The sequence below is a fragment of the Apiospora hydei genome (assembly GCF_038363865.1).
Source record: "Apiospora hydei strain CBS 114990 chromosome Unknown utg000006l_segment0_segment0, whole genome shotgun sequence".
Taxonomy (NCBI): domain Eukaryota; kingdom Fungi; phylum Ascomycota; class Sordariomycetes; order Amphisphaeriales; family Apiosporaceae; genus Apiospora; species Apiospora hydei.
Window position 1 is genome coordinate 5,491,776 of NW_027117365.1, and position 15,872 is coordinate 5,507,647.

A 15,872-nucleotide genomic window follows, 5' to 3' on the forward strand; every position below is an offset into this window, starting at 1 on the left:
CTAGTTCCTTCACGATACACATGAAGCATTTCACGAGTCTCCGATGCACCCGGTTGCCATGTGCCATTCAGCGATGGAGTTTTCCAGCCCCGATCTCATTCCCACTGACTTGAGGTGTTCACTTTACAGAAATCCTCAACTTCAAGTATTGGAGCGGGTAATAATGAACCCCAAGGAGTGTCAAGCTGGCCCAGTACGCGCTTCGTTAGCCCGGAATGCACCGAAGTCCACAAAGGGCATCATGTCGGGCCTGGGCCGACCATGGCATGGCGCCATAATTCAACAGACCTGGGGTTTGTCAGAGAGCATTACCCCGACTGCAAGACTACGCAGGAAGATAAGAGATTACAAATGCTGGATGTGGTGGTGATTCGCCCGATGTAGGGATGGCGCAATTCGTGCTCGGGGTGATGTCAAACCAGGGGGGTGGGTGGAGGGTGGGGCACCCGGCACAACGCTCTTACATATAATATATATAATGCCAAACATGGAGGCGGGCAGACCATGACGATATTGGAGGGTTCGCGATAGTTCAGTTCCGTCTCCAGAAATTTCACCAAAAACCCGAAGTCACTCTACGCGGGGCAGTAGGAAACCGCGCTGTCACACTGGAATCAACACAATCACATCACATCCCCAGGAGACTCGGCGCGCTGAAGCCGCCGCCCTCCCGCCCACCATGCCTACCGAATTCATCTCCATGACCCCTCCCAACGCCTCCAACGAGCTGCACCCCTCCCCGGCGCGCCCATCGACCCGGCCTACCTGGTGCGGTACGCCAAGGCGCTGGACGACTACGGCTTCCACTACACCCCTGATCCCGTACGCGTCGGGCTACTTCGACCCCTTCGCCATCGGCGCCACCATCGCGGCCGCCACCAAGCACATCAAGGTCGTCATCGCGCTCCGGCCCAACACCATGTTCCCCACCACCGCGGCCAAGCAGCTCGCGACCCTGGACCAGCTGAGCGGGGGCCGCGCCGTCGTCCACTTCATCGCGGGCGGCAGCGACGTCGAGCAGGCGCGCGAGGGCGACTTCCTCTCGAAGGCCGAACGCTACGAGCGCCTCGACGAGTACATCCGCATCCTCAAGCGCGGCTGGGCCTCCGCCGACCCTTTCGACTGGGAGGGCAAGCACTACACCTTCAAAGGCTGGAGCAACCAGGTCCGCCCCGCCAACGACCGCTCCATCCCCATCTCGGTCGGCGGCTCCTCGGACGAGGCGTACCGGGTCGGCGGGTCCCTGGCCGACATCTTCGGGCTCTGGGGCGAGCCCCTCAAGGAGACCCGGGAGCAGATCGACCGCATCTACGCCGAGGCCGACAAGGCCGGGCGCCCGGCGTCGGAGCGGCCGCGCATCTGGGTCACGTTCCGGCCCATCGTGGCCGAGACGGAGGAGCTGGCGTGGGCCAAGGCGCACCGCACCCTCGAGGCGCTGGACAAGGGCCAGGGCGCCGCGACGCGGCCTTTCAGCTTTGGAGGGAACAAGGGCGAGAGCCCGCAGAACGTCGGCTCGCAGCGGCTGCTCGAGATCGCCAAGCGGGGCGAGGTGCAGGACCGCGCGCTGTGGTACCCGACCGTCACGGCGACGGGGGCGCGGGGCGCGTCCACGGCGCTGGTGGGCTCGTACGATGTCGTGGCCGAGTCCATCCTCGACTACGTCGATCTCGGGTGCGAGCTCATCTCGATCCGCGGTTACGACAACTTCAACGACGCGGTGGACTATGGGCGGTACATCTTGCCTCGGGTCTACGAGGGGATCCGGCAGCGCGAGGAGGAGAAGAAGGAGAAGAAGGAGAAGGCGGGCGACGGTGGCCAAAACGGCAGGAACGGTGCGGCGGAAACGGCGGCGTGAGGGAAGACAAAGTAATTCAGGGAAAGGTCTCGGGATAGTGTAGCGTATCTACATGTCAATCTGCCACTATCGGCGCGTAAGCAAAGCAAGAAGCCAACATGTGGTGATGTTGCAGTGAGGGTGACGTTGCAGTGACTGGTGATGTTGTAGGTAGTGATTGATAATGATGGAAACTGGAGGGAGATTTGGTTTTGGGCGTGGAAGGTGGCAGTAGATCCAGTCGTGATAGGAGTATGGGCGTGGGGTTCAGTGGGTAGTGGGATACAAGAGTCCAACCCAGCCCAGGGGCTCGCCAATCATCGACTCGGCTTGGATCACTACAACCCCCGCCATCTTCGAGTGTCCATTCCAATCAAGTCGTCAACTGGCTGACTGGTGCGATGCACACCCAGGGCCAATGGAATGGGCGACCACGCTTCCATGAGATTGCCAAGTAGGGAGCAGGGGCTTGCAACTGGCCTGCCGTGAGGCCGAAGACCAAGCAGCCAAATGACCTAATGACCTCCTTTAACGCGGCCATCTGTGACGGCGATGATGATGATCATAGCAGCTTGGCGCTAATGATGCCCGCTTCCTGCCCGCCCTGCCTTCTGTGTCGCACGAGCCTTTCCTCATGTACCCTTGAGCATCTCGAGGGGGTCGTGAATTTGCTGCATCCCTTTCCACATGTGTTGGCCAGTGGGCGCTCAAGACGATGGGCGATACTCGGCGTTGTCTTGCATTTTGTTGAATCAATGCATGCCCGGGCCGATAGCGGACTATCAGGGAGCGAGTAAAATTTGAAGATCAGTTCGTTGCATGATGGAACAGAGGTCCTCAGACGTGATGGGAGATTCCGCTTGCTTGCATATGGCTGTTGGTGGACAGTGATGGTGGGTAGTAAACTGGGCTGGCTCTCACTGGTCAGTGTAAAGGGATGCAAGGCCCGACGGTGGAAGTTCTCAGGCACTGTTAACTTTAGTGCATCCATCGGCTTGGAGAACCATCCTTGCCTTCCCGCATTGCTTGTTGGAAAGGCAAAACACATGCGCGGTAGATGTCTACGGATAGGCCAGAAAGGAACAAGGCAATACACATTACTGCCATCACCTTGAGGGCGCGAAGAACACAGCTGGGATATGCCGCTTTGGGGGCCGGGCATGACGTCGTTTTCTCTTGGTACCTGGGCTAGTGCAACGCCAATCTCGTCGGAAGCTGTCATCCTTAATAAAGTTTACCGCGCCGACCCGTGGAATTTTCAGAGGAAGGGCAGGGGGGTCTGGGAGGGGTGGTTATCAGCAGAAAAAAAGACCCCCTGAGGTCATTTCAGCTGGGCGCATGGATCTTCATTTGGGGAGTGTTCCCAAGTTGAAAATGGGACAGAGATGGGAACCTCTGCAGCGAGTGCCGGGCTAGACGAAACACGCCTAGTCCGCTAGGAGATGACCGACAGTGGGGAGGCCCCCGTTTTGGGACGGTCACGGATCAGGATCGACGTTGACGACCCTGCCCGCACCCCAGAACACCCTGTCCTCAGCCCGGCCGTCCCACATAGCGGGGGCAGGGAATTAAGCTACCAAGTATGGTTCGGGGCCTGGCAGGGATGGAACAGGCTGGATGGGCGAAGCTAATACTCCGTACCAACACGTTTGGCAGATCGGTATCTCAAGACTGGGGAAGGCGACTTGGTGATCCTATGCCGTCGCGCCCGTCCACCATGCAGCAAAGGGCAGAGCACAATCTCGTCGCCATTTAACCCTGAATGACCGGGAAGAGGAGGAGGAGCAATCTCTAGTATAAGATTCTCGTCAGTCCTCCCGACAGACTGGCTGGATTCTGGTTCTTTTCCACATCCTTCTTGAAGATATCACCCACACTCTTTTTTATTCTCAGTCACTCCTTACCTGCAAAGCGCTCCGCTTGCCATTCATTCATTACATTGGACTGTTTTCGTCGTGACCTTCAGAACGACCAACCCACCAATCTTATCTTTCTTCTCCACACACCCACACCCACACACACTCTTCCGATATCCCAAATTTTATCTTCAAGATGCGCTTCTCCGGATTCTCTACAGCTGCACTGGCTGCTTTCTCCGCCACCGCCGCCTGGGCGAACCCCATTGCCGTTCCCGAGCAAGACGCCAAGCGCGGTCTCCTTGGCCTCGGCGGTGATGGCGGTTCCGCCGGCTCCGGCTCCGGCGGCCTCGGCCTGAACCTCATCCCTGAAGTGTATGTAGCCTCTTCCCCCTTTAACGCAAGAAGACGATTTGACTAATGCGACATTTATAGCACGAGCAAGGTCGAAGGAATCCTCGGCCACGTTCTCGGCGGCGTCCTCGGTGGCGATGGCCTGTAAGTTCATTCCCCATAACATCCAAGAAGAAGGAGTACCAAAACAGACGGACTGACCCTTTTCGCCACTGCAGTGACCTCAACTCCATCCTCAACAGCCCCGAGGCCCTCACCGTCCTCACGCGGGTCGAAGGCATCGTCGGCAGCGTCGTCTCCGACGGCGTCCAGGCCGTCGACTGGGCCACCGAGCTCACCGACGGCCTCCTGGGCCTGAACGCGACCCTGGGCGGCACCAGCGACGTCGTCTCGGGCGTCGTCGGCCTCGCCGTCGGCATCGTCGACCAGGCCGCCCCGCTCGTCAAGGGCGTCCTCGGCGGCACCTCGACCGTGTCCGGCCTCGTCGACGGCCTCGGCCCCATCCTCAGCAACGTCGGCGGCATCGTCGCCAAGCTCACCGGCAACATCGTCGAGGGCACCTCCGAGGAGATCTCCTCCGTCCTCAAGGACGTCACCGGCACCCTCCAGAGCCTCGTCTCCGGCGTCCTCTCCGGCAGCGGCGGCATCCTCAAGCTCGTCACCGGCCTCGTCAACCAGGGCTCCTCGCTGCTGTCCCTCACCGGCCTCGGCGGCAAGAGCTTCGCCAACAAGGCCGTCGCCACCGACATGAGCGGCCCCCTCCGCCAGACCCTCAAGTTCCTCCAGAGCTAAATAGCTCCTACAACACCAATACCAAAATACCTTTTTGTTTTTAAAAACGAAAGCCAAAGAAGCTTTTAACTTTTAACGCTTAGAATTCTATGTACATATCAATATCACGACCTTTTTTGCTACGACCCGCTTTGACGGTGCCTGTCTTCTGTTGTCTTTCGCTCGCATGTTGGGTAGCTTTTGTTTTAAAGGCCCACTCAGTGAAGCCCCTCTAAGGCTTCTAGTTTCCTTCCTGACATGTCTGGTATGTGCAGTGCTCATGGGCGCAGTCACTTTGACTGGCTCCTTGTAAGCTTCTTTAAACTCCCAAGGGTGTCCCTTCACGTGACAACATCGATTTCCCAGTACAAATGCGAAACTCCCATCCGGCCTTCTCCAGTCGACTCGGCCGAGAACCTTTGCCGTCGGGTTCGGGGTGCTGACGCTTGCCCATATCTCTTCCCAATGCATGCACTCACGAAGTATGCCAAATGATAGTCTAACCTGTCTAACTCGACCTCTCACCACCTCGAGAGAGCCTAACGTGATAACGGATCACTGGCGAGTGCAATGCCAGGGTATACGATACGAACAGCATGAGCGGTGGGGGCGGAAGATCAAGACGTTGAGAAAGCACGGCAAATCGAAACCAACCCGGACTCTCACGACTTTCTATCATACGTATATTCGAACGAGACTGTTGCTGCTTGGAGAGCCATGTGTGTTCAACAGACCAGACTACCGAAAGCATGCGCCGCCAAGGCCGGCTGTCTTCATGATCTCGGGATGGTCCCGACTGCTCTGCTTTTCGGGATGACGACATCCCATACCCTCCTCCGATTTGTAATCCGTAATCAATTAGAATCTCCGACTGAATGCAGGTTGCGGAGAGGTGTACCCCACCATCTCACTGACGTGATAGCACGCCTGCGGAAGTTGGGGTGGTGATGCCTTGGACCTGGAGAATCACGCCATACCCCTTATCTAGAGGCTAACTCCGAACTGCGACCTTGGGGCAGGATCATGGGGGAATTGAGGAACCCCGCCACCTACGCATCCGGGTTGCGGTATCGCCAGGCATTGAGAAATAAAACACTCGTACTGGAGGGCGGCATGGCCTGTTGATGAAAGGTAACATGTAAACGCATGATTTCCCCGAGTTGAGACAATACCGTCGGACAATCCCCATCCAATCGCTAGCCTTGGCTTAAGCGTGGCCTCCTACTGCTTTGCCTTACATTTGAATCTCCGAAAACCGTCAATCAGAGACGATCATGAACGGCATACCGAGAACACACAAGGCGGCCGTGCTGCACTCCTTAAAACAGCCATACGTGGTCGATCATGCCCGCCCCGTGCCGGAGCTCCTGCACGAGTGGGAAGTCCTGGTCAAGTCGCATGTGATAGGTCTCAACCCGATCGACTGGAAAGCACCGTAGGTATTCAGTTATCATCCCAGAAGATGTCTCGTCCTCTCACGGCTTCAAACGCGAAAATACTGAAAAGGGGAACCTGTGCAGTGACTTTGGGTTCGGTATACCAACACTACCCTATACCGCGGGCAGAGAGCTGGCGGGCCGCGTGATACAAGCCTCAAGATCCAGCTCTCGGATCAAGGAAGGTGACAATGTAAGAAGCCCCAAGCTTCCTAATCATGCAGTGTCGCTAACTTGACTCGAAGGTCATCTGCATTTCCACCGACTACCGCGACCTCCGGAAAGCAGCCTACCAGGAGTACGTCGTCTCCTCCAGCTTCAACACGGTGCGCATCCCGCCCTCCGTCCCGCTCCAGTCGGCCGCCACGCTCGGCGTCGCCTTCGTAGCCGCCGCGTTGGCATTGGGCATCTGCATGGGCGTCGACTTCAGTCACACCGCCGACGGGCCCGACCTGCTGGAACTGGTCCAAAAGAACGCCTCCTCCTCCTCCTCCTCCTCGGGCTGCTACCAGCTCCCCGACGACATCCGCGCCGAGTGCCTCGAGGGCCTGGCCCCCGGCGAGCGCGCCCTCCCGGGCGACTGGGTCGCCATCTGGGGTGGCTCCTCGACCTCGGCCAACCTCGCCGTCCAGCTCGCGCGCCTCGCGGGCCTGCGCGTCGCGACCCTCGTCGACACGGCCAAGCACGGCCTCCGGCTCTCGGCGCACGGGTCGCCCCTCCGGCCCGACCTGCTCGTCGACAGCCACGACCCGGACCGGGCCGTGGCGATCCTGCGCGCGAGCCTGGGGCCCCGGCTGCGGTTCGCGCTCGACACGCGCGGGCGGGACTCGGCCGCGGCGCTCGGGCGGGCGCTCCGACAGGAAGAAGAAGAGGCGCCGGACGCGAGCCCCGTCGTGGACAAGGATGCGCCCGTCACTCCGCGCCAGTCTCCGGGGCCCGCGTCCAGGGGGGCGCCGCGGGCGCACCTGGTCGGGCTCACGGGCCTGCCCAAGGAGCCGGCGGGCGAGGAGGTGGTGTACCACACCGTGCCGATCAAGCTGTACCACGAGGCGCCCGCGGTCGGGGAGGCGCTCAGTGCGTGGCTGGAGCGGCTGCTGGAGGCCGGGGCGCTGGTGGCGCCGGATGTTGTTGCGGTGGAGGAGGGGTTCGAGGGCATTAATATCGGGTTGGACCGGATGCGGAGGGGGGAGGTCAGCGGTGGAAAGGCCGTGGTGGTTTTGGAGCAGTAGGGGGTGTAGAGACCCCGTGTGCAGCAGACGTTGATACATTTCTTCCAGAATTTGAATCTGTTGGACCTTGGAATAGATCCGGATATGGCCGATTTGGTCTCTTTCATCTCCAGCTGTTGTGAGTCTGGGTGCAAGTGGCATTGTAAGCTTGTTTTTCGGGATATACTCAATTCAAGGTAAAAATAACAACTCCATCTCACCTTTTGATACAATAAATACGGAAACGTTTACAAACGACTCCTTGCTCAACCATTCCGTGCACGACCACCTATCCGAGGCACCTTGGCCGGACACAAGATCAGCAACGAAACCAGTGCCAGGATAGCCAAGCCAGCGAACAAGGTCCTCAACGCCTTCTCGTAACTCTCGACCACTTGCGTCCGATATGGCTCTTCCAGCGACGCGATGGACTCGATGGAGGCCAGGACCCTCTTTACCACCTCGTCGTCCACCGGGGCGCTACGGGAACGACTCTCTCTGCCGCCGCCGCCTCCGCCTCCTCCTACCACCAATTGTCCCAGGTAATGCCGGAGACTACCCTGGAGCAGCAGACTACTAGCCGCGATCCCGACAACCTGCCCCACGCTCCGCACCAGCACCATGACGCTCGTAGCCAGCCCCTGCCGGTTCTGTCGCTTGCCCCCCTCCTCCGCGGCCGATGCCAGGACGGCGATGAACGTCCCCGGGTTCTGCAGCCCCTGCCCGACTGACGTGGGCACGAGCGCGGCGACGGCGAGCCAGTGCGGCGTGCTCCGGCCGGGCAGCCGGGCGAGGCACAGCGCGCCCGCGAGGGGAAGAAGGCGGCGCCCGCGACGAGGGACCAGCGCAGCTTTTGCGTGCGCGCGATGGTGTAGGCCGTCAGGGCCGAGACGGCCGAGGTCACGGCGAAGGGGAACATGAGCTGGAGGCCGGAGCGGGTCGGGGTGGCGAGCAGGACGGCTTGGAGGAAGATGGGCCTGGATCCGTCGTCAGTTCGGTTACGTGGTGAAAGGAAGGCATCGGAAAACAAAAGACTAATTCGTATAGAATCCGGCCGCCGGACAAGTACTTACATGTTGAACAAGACCGAGTTGGTCAGCATGGTGGAGATGAAGTTGGACGCCAGCAGGTTGGCCCTGGGGGCGCGCGAGATGAAATCGAGCGGCACCAGAGGATGGCTGGCGCAGCGCCACTCGACGTAGAGGAAGAGCGGGATGCAGGCTGCGCACACGACCAGGGCGGAGGCGACGATTGGATGGGACCCTGTGGTTGGGAGCGTTAGCGAGGAGTTTTTGTTTATTGGGTGTGAGAAACGGTGCTTGGGTTTTATACACTTACATGGGAGGATCTGGCCACCGAGATTCTGTGTGACCATCAAGGGGCGAGTTATTAGCGACCAACAAGAAATACTTTGTAATAGGTATGGCAAGGAGGAACGGCTACTCACCAATCCCAAAATCATGGTCGTCAAGATGATGCAAAGCAGTCCAGACCCGACAAAGTCGAAGTCGCGGAGCGAGTCGCGCAGGCTTCTCCCGGTGGTGACGGTGCCGTCGTAGTCCTCCTGGACCTGGACGCCCAGGTCGGGCGGGATGACGACGGCCGAGACGGCGAGGCAGACGAGCATGACGGGGATCTGCGACGCGAAGATCCAGCGCCAGCCCAGGTGCTCGGCCAGGAAGCCGCCCAGGGCCGCGCCCAGGGTGCTGCCGATGCCGTAGACGAGGCTTGAGTAGGGATAATACAGGCCGCGGCGTCTGTGGGAGGAGGAAGAGGGTTAGTAATTGCAGTTCTCGGTTGGCTGTCATCGTCTTCCCGGACTTGAGAAACCAATACGAGGAGGTATTGGTTTCTCCAGAGACTAAAAGCCAACTTACTCAACGGGAACCAAGTCGCTCAGTATGATATCCCCCAACACCATCAACCCTCCCGCCCCGACCCCGCAAAGGCCCCTGGCCGCAATAAGCCACCCGATGCCCGGCGCCGCGGCGCACCCGGCCGTCGCGACGACAAATACCGCCAAGCAGCCGAGGAACAGCGGGCGGCGGCCCGTGGCGTCGGACAGGCGGCCGATCAGGGGCTGGCACGCGGTCGAGGCCAGCAGGAACGAGGTCGAGAGCCAAGAGGCGGCGGCGGCGGCGCGGAAGTGGGACGTGATGGCCGGGTGGGACGAGGCCATGACGGTGGCGTCGAAGCAGCCGGCGAACTGGACGAGGAGGATCTGGGCGAAGATGACGAGGAAGCGGGTCGGAGAGGTGTTGTGCAGATAGAGCGGTGGCGGTGCCGTTGAGGCATTGTCGGAGTTGTTGTCATCGTCGTCGCTCCGGAGGGATCTTGTGGTTACGGTGACGTCGTGCTTCTTGTGGGCGAGCAAGGGGTCTCGCTCCGAGGGAGGAGACGGAGAGTCTACGATGGATATTGCCATGGCTGGGAAGGTTTTGAGATAAGAACAGGAAGAAAAGTTGCACGTTATTGCTCAGGTTTGCAAACCAAGAAGACAGAAACGGAGATCAAGACAGTGGGAAACAGGCTTTTCTATTCCGATTCGCATCGAAAAAGCGAACTGTAGACTAGAATCTTAAACGACAATGTTCTAGTTTTGCGGGGATAGAATTCAGCGGAGCGCAGCGGATCGGCTAGCAGAGTAGAAGACGACCGGTCTTATAGCGGTTTGTTTTCTCTCTCGAAGCGGTGTCCCGGACCCCTACTTTTCTTTTCCCTGCGCGTAAACACTCATTTTCCACCGACAGATTGGGAGAGTCCCCAACATCCATACTAGGGAACGCGGCTCCCTTTCCCATTCCGAAGGCGTATTTTCTCCCATTGGGTTCTATGACGAGTAGATTGCAGTATCTGCACTCATCACTCCGCCGGGGGTCGTTTGTTTTTGTCTCAGCCGCAGTGACGCTAGTGGACGCCACTTGTCGCGATGGCCGCTCACGCCTTTTACCTAGAAGATCCTTCCCGTCTTTTTTCTCCATGCTACGGCACTCAGCGAGTTCCCCTGCATGCCAAGACGTCATCTGCATACGGGATTCCACTTGCACAGCTGGCCTCTCGACTAATTAAGACTCGGGAATGGCTTGTGCAGCGTGGCCGCCTCGCTCCCGAAATGCAGGTCGTCATAGAGTACGAAAAGCAAAAGACAAAGTCGCAGATTGCAGATGGCAGACATGACCTGGCTTTTCTGGGGTAGTGGAACCCTTTCAGCACGCTGCAAGTAAAATGCGACGGGGGCTGAGAGCATCCATTTGATGAGAAGTGTCATCTAGCAACCCAGGGCAGAACCGCCGTAAATCATACAACACATACTACCCCCTACCCGCTCACCAATCATGCAGCGTCCGCAAATCAATCTCGGACGGGTCCCGAACATAGCGCGTCATATCCGACTGGGGATCCTCCTCCTTCCTCGTCCGCCCGTTCCCAAAGTACCACATCAGCCGGTTCCCGCCCCGGTTCAGGTACGTGTACTCCCAGTCCTCCCAGCGGGGCTCCCGCAGCACCGTCTCGACGTGGGCGCCGCTGCCGGGCCAGAGCCCGTGGATGCGCGCGCCGGGCCGCCCGCCGTTGTACCACGAGGAGCAGTCCTCCGTCAGCACGGTCGACCGGAAGAAGGCGTCGCAGTACTCGACGAAGTCGTCGGCGGCCCGCCGCGACGGCTGCAGCGTCCGGATGCCCTCGCGCGCGGCCTTGCGCAGGACCCGCGCGAAGAAGGCGACTTGCACCTCGACCGAGTGCGGGACGGACCCGGAACGGCCCGCCGCGTTGGGGCCGTGCACGAAGAACAGGTTGGGAAACCCCGGCGTCGCGGCCCCGAGATAGGTGTAGGGAACCCGGGATCCGCACCCTCCTTCGCGCTCCATAGGTCTGATAGCAATACGCCGTCGGGCCCGCGGATTGGAAACGGCTGTATCATGTCGACGTTGGCGCCCGTGGCGCAAAAGATGGCGTCGACCTCTCGGTGCTTACCATCCACCGTCTCGATGCCCGTCTTGGTGAAACGCGCGATGGGCGTCTGGACATAGTCCGTGTTGTCGGCCGTGATGGCCTCGAGGTATCCCGGCCCGGGCGTCAACCGGCGGCAGTGCGGGGAGAACGCCGGGATGAGCGACTCGAGCAGCTCGGGGCGATGCAGCAGGCGCTGCCGCATCCTCTCGGTCAGCGTCGCGCGCGCCTCGTGGTTGCGGTCCGAGCCGCGCAGCCACGTCTCGAACCCGCGCCAGTACTTGTCCTCGAACGCCTTGCGCCACGCCGTGTAGGCCGCGGGGTCCTCGGCGAAGCGCCGGCGCAGCTCCGGCGGGTACGGCTTGGGCTCGAGGCTCGTCGCGTCGCCCGCGAAGGAGTCGGCGATCCACGTCGGGTTGCGGGCGTAGTGGTCGAGGCGCGCCAGCTGCGGGTTCCGGTGCAGGTGCGACACCACCTGGATGCCGCTCGCACCGTTGCCGATGACGGCCACGCGCTTGCCTGCGGGGTCGAAGGCCGGGTCCCAGTTGGACGTGTGCCGCAGCAGGCCCGCGAAGTCGTGCAGGCCGGGATAGTCCGGGAGCTTCCAGGCGTTGAACCGGCCGACGGCCGTCAGGACGAAATCGGCGGTCTGAGTGAATTGTTGGCCGGTCTGCAGATCCACAACGTCGATCTTCCACACCGAGTTGGTCGCGTCCCAGTCGAGTCCCGCCACGTTGTGGGAGAGCTTGAGACGGTCGTAAACGCCGTACTTTTGGGCGAGCTTCTGCCAGTACTCCCTGATCTCGGCACCCTGTGCGAACTCTTCCGACCACTGCGTGTTGGGCTCGAAGCTGGTTTGATACACGTGTGCCGGTATGTCGCACCGGACGCCCGGATATTTGTTCTCGAACCACGTCCCTCCCTGTGACGTAGATGTCAGTCTTCTACTAACGTTTCTGCCTCAATTGCGTCAGGGGCGACTTACCACATCAGCATTCTTCTCGAAGATGGTCAACTCAATATTGGGGACCTTGGCGGGAAGAAGCGTGCCCGCAATCACCCCGGCCAGGCCGGCGCCGACGACGACTACCCGCAGTTTCCTGGGCTCGTCGATGTACCGCTGCTCTAACTCAAGATCTCGGAACCGGTGCGTCTGGCTTTGGGACTCTGGAGACTCCGCTTTATGACCGTTGACGTTGTCGGTCGTTTTCGTCGCCGTTCCGGCAAAATCATGCGACAGAGCTGACCCCTGCGCCTCAGGCGTTGACTCTTTGGCCGTCATACTGAGGTTAGGCGTACGAGTACTCGATCGGTTGGCAATTATTACAATGCAGTCACCGAGCTTGGTGAGTCTAACCGGGTTATGGTGGTTTTGGATGTAGAGTGACAACGCAAGCAAACCACGCGATACCAGCAGTTTAAATTTTAATAAGATCTCAACACAGTGGCACAAGTTGATAACGACATGGCCCGGCACGATCAGCAAACACATGGACTCTGCTCCAATCCCTGATGCCGCTGCCGGAGTCGGACGCATATGCCGCATTGTATTCTATCACGTCATCGTGGCCAAACCTGCTAGCTCCAATAAATGTTGAATCTGAATCTGGACTTGGCATATATGGGTATGCTGTTTCTGGGGGCTCTTATCGGGTTGCATGATGGGGGTTGCCCCATGTGGAGGGGCGAGACGATGATGCCTCCGGGTGGTAGAATCACGCCATGCGACGGCCCCTCTTACAAGGGTAGGCCGACGCGAGGATCCCCCCAGTTCTCCGGCAACAACAGGAAGATCATTGGTAATCCTGTTGAACTCAGAAAAAACACCGAGCCCACTTTGTTCTTATCTTACATGTAGCTAGGATGATTCTGCTTTTCTGTCCGGTAACAGGGCTTGGAGACGCCCGCTATCATTCTCTGTGTGATGGAAGATTTGGGGTTTCGGAGCCCCTGAGATGGCGTGCTGTTGAAACACGTTTTCGTGATTCTGCAGGCTTTGAGCTGAAGACTGTTCCTGACTCTTACTACGCGTGGCTGGCCCATTGCCACAAAGTAATGCACCGGCATAGTGATGACCAAATCCGGTCGATGGGCAGTACCGAGAGACGAAGATCAAGTAGCTTGGGTTATGGCTTGGGCCTCTCCAATTGGGCGACTGGTTATTGATATATATGTGTTCGGCGTCTCACCTCGGTCCAACATACCGTGTGCGCACGTATCCGTAGTAATTTATCAGATCCAAGCATTGCTACTTTTCCGAATAACCTCCATCGCGAACACCGATACGTATCCCTAGAGCCAACACAACATGACTCTATCATCATCGAGCCCGGGGAGCAGCGTTAAAGAGCCTGTGGAAGGCAGAAACCATCCGGGTACGTCGTTTCCGCAAAGAAAAGAACACTTGAGATCCTTTCCTCCGACTAATCGCATAGGTCAGTGAAATGGTACCGCTCCACCATGTACAACATGACCATTCTCGGCCTCTGCAACCTTCTCGCTCCCGGCCTCTGGACTGCCATGAACTCCCTTGGTGCCGGAGGAGCGCAGTCGCCACAGTTGGTCAACGCCGCCAATGCCGCGACGTTCTGCCTGATGGTGGTCTCCTGCTACTTCTCCACCGCCATCGTCCACTACATCGGCATCAAGCACGCCCTGAGCTTAGGCACGTAAGTCTGTTTTCCACTGCCATCTCCTCGAACGCCGCTGTCTGCTACCTTCCGGGTGTGTGTGTTGGATACATTGTAGGCTGACCAGTGTTCCTCCGCCCCGACATCAGCATCGGCTATGCCCCGTATGCCGCCGGCCTGTATCTGAATAACCGTTACGGCGTCGAATGGCTCGTGCTCCTCGGCGCCGTCCTGTGCGGCATCTCGGCCGGCCTCTTCTGGGCCGTCGAGGCCGCCATCGCCATCGCGTACCCGGAACCCTGGAACAAAGGCCGCGCGCTCGGCTGGTGGCTGACCTTCCGGCTGCTGGGGCAGGTCTTGGGCGGCGCCATCAACCTCGGCCTCAACGCGGACCGCAACGATGCGGGCAAGGTCTCGTACGCAGTATACCTTGTCTTCATCACGCTCCAGGCGCTCGGGCTCGTCGTATCTTTTTCTTGACGCCGCCGGGCAAGGTCGAGCGGCGTGACGGGGTCAAGGTTTCTCTCGCCATTATGGACAAGCCGTGGCGGGAGATGAAGGCGACGGCCGAGAACTTCTTTCGGCCGCAGTTCCTCCTGATTCTGTTGTGGATTGGGCAGGCTGTGTTTGCGGAGGCCGTCATGTTTACGTACCTGGCTTGTGGGTGCATCGATCCTGCTAACAGTGGTTCGTTTTGCATGGTTCGCTGACAACAGATCTACAGTATGGTTTTCCGTCCGTGCCAGAGCGTTAGGGTCATTCCTTGGTGGCGTGATTGGTATCATAGCCGGAAATGCTGCAGGGGTAAGATCTACTACTACTAACTTGGTTCCCTTATTCCTATCTGTTTGAGCTTCCTTGGATGAGGAAGAAGACGCTCAACTAACTAACACGCACCGCCTAGGCCTGGCTGGATACCACCCGCCTCTCCGTCAAGACCCGCGGCCGCTACGCGTTCTGGTTCTTCACGCTCGCGTCCGGGGCGTGGTGGATCTGGGCTACGGTGCTCGTCTCGCGCTTCCGCGTGACCCAGCCGACATACGACTGGGCCAGCCCGGGCTTCGGCCGCGCATTCGTCGTGTACATTCTGCTCAACGCCATGTTCCAGGTCAACTATCTATACTTGTGAGCCCCGGGCCCCTGCGTTTGCGTTGGCCGTGTACTAACACCGGTGGGCCACCAGGTACTTCATGGTCTCCCATATCGCCAACGGAGAGCCCGAAGTTCTTCGATTCGCTGCTTTGCTCCGAGGGACAGAGTCCGCGTGGCAAGCGGTAAGCTACGGACTGACTTCGTTGACGGTCTTCGCCCAGGTGGGTGGTGTGTATTTCAACCTGGTGCTTTGGGCTTTCTCCGTCTACCCGGCATGGCTGGTTGTGCGCGGTTTCGGTGCTACGGCAGCCAAAAGCCGGCAGCTAGATCACGAAGCCGCTCAAGAGAGCGCAAGCGACAAGATCGATACCAAAGGTTGACTGCTGCGTCTTGGTCGGGCATAAGCCCTACTCTCGCATAGAAATCTTCTTATGAGGGGCTCAAACACCGGAAGGACCATCATCACGCGCATAGAACTAGATCACCATAGACTTCATACATGACAAATTAGATTCTCCAAAGCCCTCTATCAAGTCTTGAATGAATTTGCTGCTTGTTATTGCCACTGGTATCTTATCATGCCAGCATTTATATCCTTGCGAGGGCGGGAAGTAGAAAGACACAGAGAGTCCGCAACGGACGGACGGCCGCGTACATGGCTCCGCAAATGGAACATCCAACGTAATTTGCAGGTGTAGGTACATTCTTGAGGTAACCCCAACAAATTCCAACGTGGAACGAAT

General features: G+C 59.0%; 6 protein-coding genes across 6 annotated transcripts; 4 read left to right on the plus strand and 2 right to left on the minus strand.

Annotated features, from left to right (window-relative positions):
* Positions 1-679: 679 nt before the first annotated feature.
* On the plus strand, positions 680-1,855 carry PG997_008999 (uncharacterized protein; the record flags this gene model as incomplete). Its single annotated transcript, XM_066813314.1, has 1 exon — positions 680-1,855. The coding sequence occupies one exon, from the start codon at positions 680-682 to the stop codon at positions 1,853-1,855; it is 1,176 nt and encodes a 391-aa protein (XP_066668656.1).
* A 2,031-nt stretch (positions 1,856-3,886) lies between these two features.
* PG997_009000 (uncharacterized protein) lies at positions 3,887-4,836 on the plus strand (the record flags this gene model as incomplete). Its single annotated transcript, XM_066813315.1, has 3 exons — positions 3,887-4,065; positions 4,126-4,188; positions 4,263-4,836. 3 exons carry the CDS (start codon positions 3,887-3,889, stop codon positions 4,834-4,836), a joined length of 816 nt encoding a protein of 271 aa, XP_066668657.1.
* A 1,253-nt stretch (positions 4,837-6,089) lies between these two features.
* Positions 6,090-7,480, plus strand: PG997_009001 (uncharacterized protein; the record flags this gene model as incomplete). The annotated part of the gene is made up of 3 exons (XM_066813316.1): positions 6,090-6,250; positions 6,381-6,444; positions 6,497-7,480. The coding sequence occupies 3 exons, from the start codon at positions 6,090-6,092 to the stop codon at positions 7,478-7,480; spliced, it is 1,209 nt and encodes a 402-aa protein (XP_066668658.1).
* Positions 7,481-7,725: 245 nt separating this feature from the next.
* On the minus strand, positions 7,726-9,884 carry PG997_009002 (transporter; the record flags this gene model as incomplete). Its single annotated transcript, XM_066813317.1, has 5 exons — positions 7,726-8,419; positions 8,533-8,722; positions 8,798-8,822; positions 8,907-9,216; positions 9,337-9,884. 5 exons carry the CDS (start codon positions 9,882-9,884, stop codon positions 7,726-7,728), a joined length of 1,767 nt encoding a protein of 588 aa, XP_066668659.1.
* A 901-nt stretch (positions 9,885-10,785) lies between these two features.
* On the minus strand, positions 10,786-12,689 carry PG997_009003 (uncharacterized protein; the record flags this gene model as incomplete). The annotated part of the gene is made up of 3 exons (XM_066813318.1): positions 10,786-11,319; positions 11,343-12,329; positions 12,393-12,689. 3 exons carry the CDS (start codon positions 12,687-12,689, stop codon positions 10,786-10,788), a joined length of 1,818 nt encoding a protein of 605 aa, XP_066668660.1.
* A 1,178-nt stretch (positions 12,690-13,867) lies between these two features.
* PG997_009004 (mfs general substrate transporter) lies at positions 13,868-15,509 on the plus strand (the record flags this gene model as incomplete). The annotated part of the gene is made up of 6 exons (XM_066813319.1): positions 13,868-14,076; positions 14,187-14,502; positions 14,556-14,697; positions 14,762-14,841; positions 14,942-15,162; positions 15,221-15,509. The coding sequence occupies 6 exons, from the start codon at positions 13,868-13,870 to the stop codon at positions 15,507-15,509; spliced, it is 1,257 nt and encodes a 418-aa protein (XP_066668661.1).
* Positions 15,510-15,872: the final 363 nt, after the last annotated feature.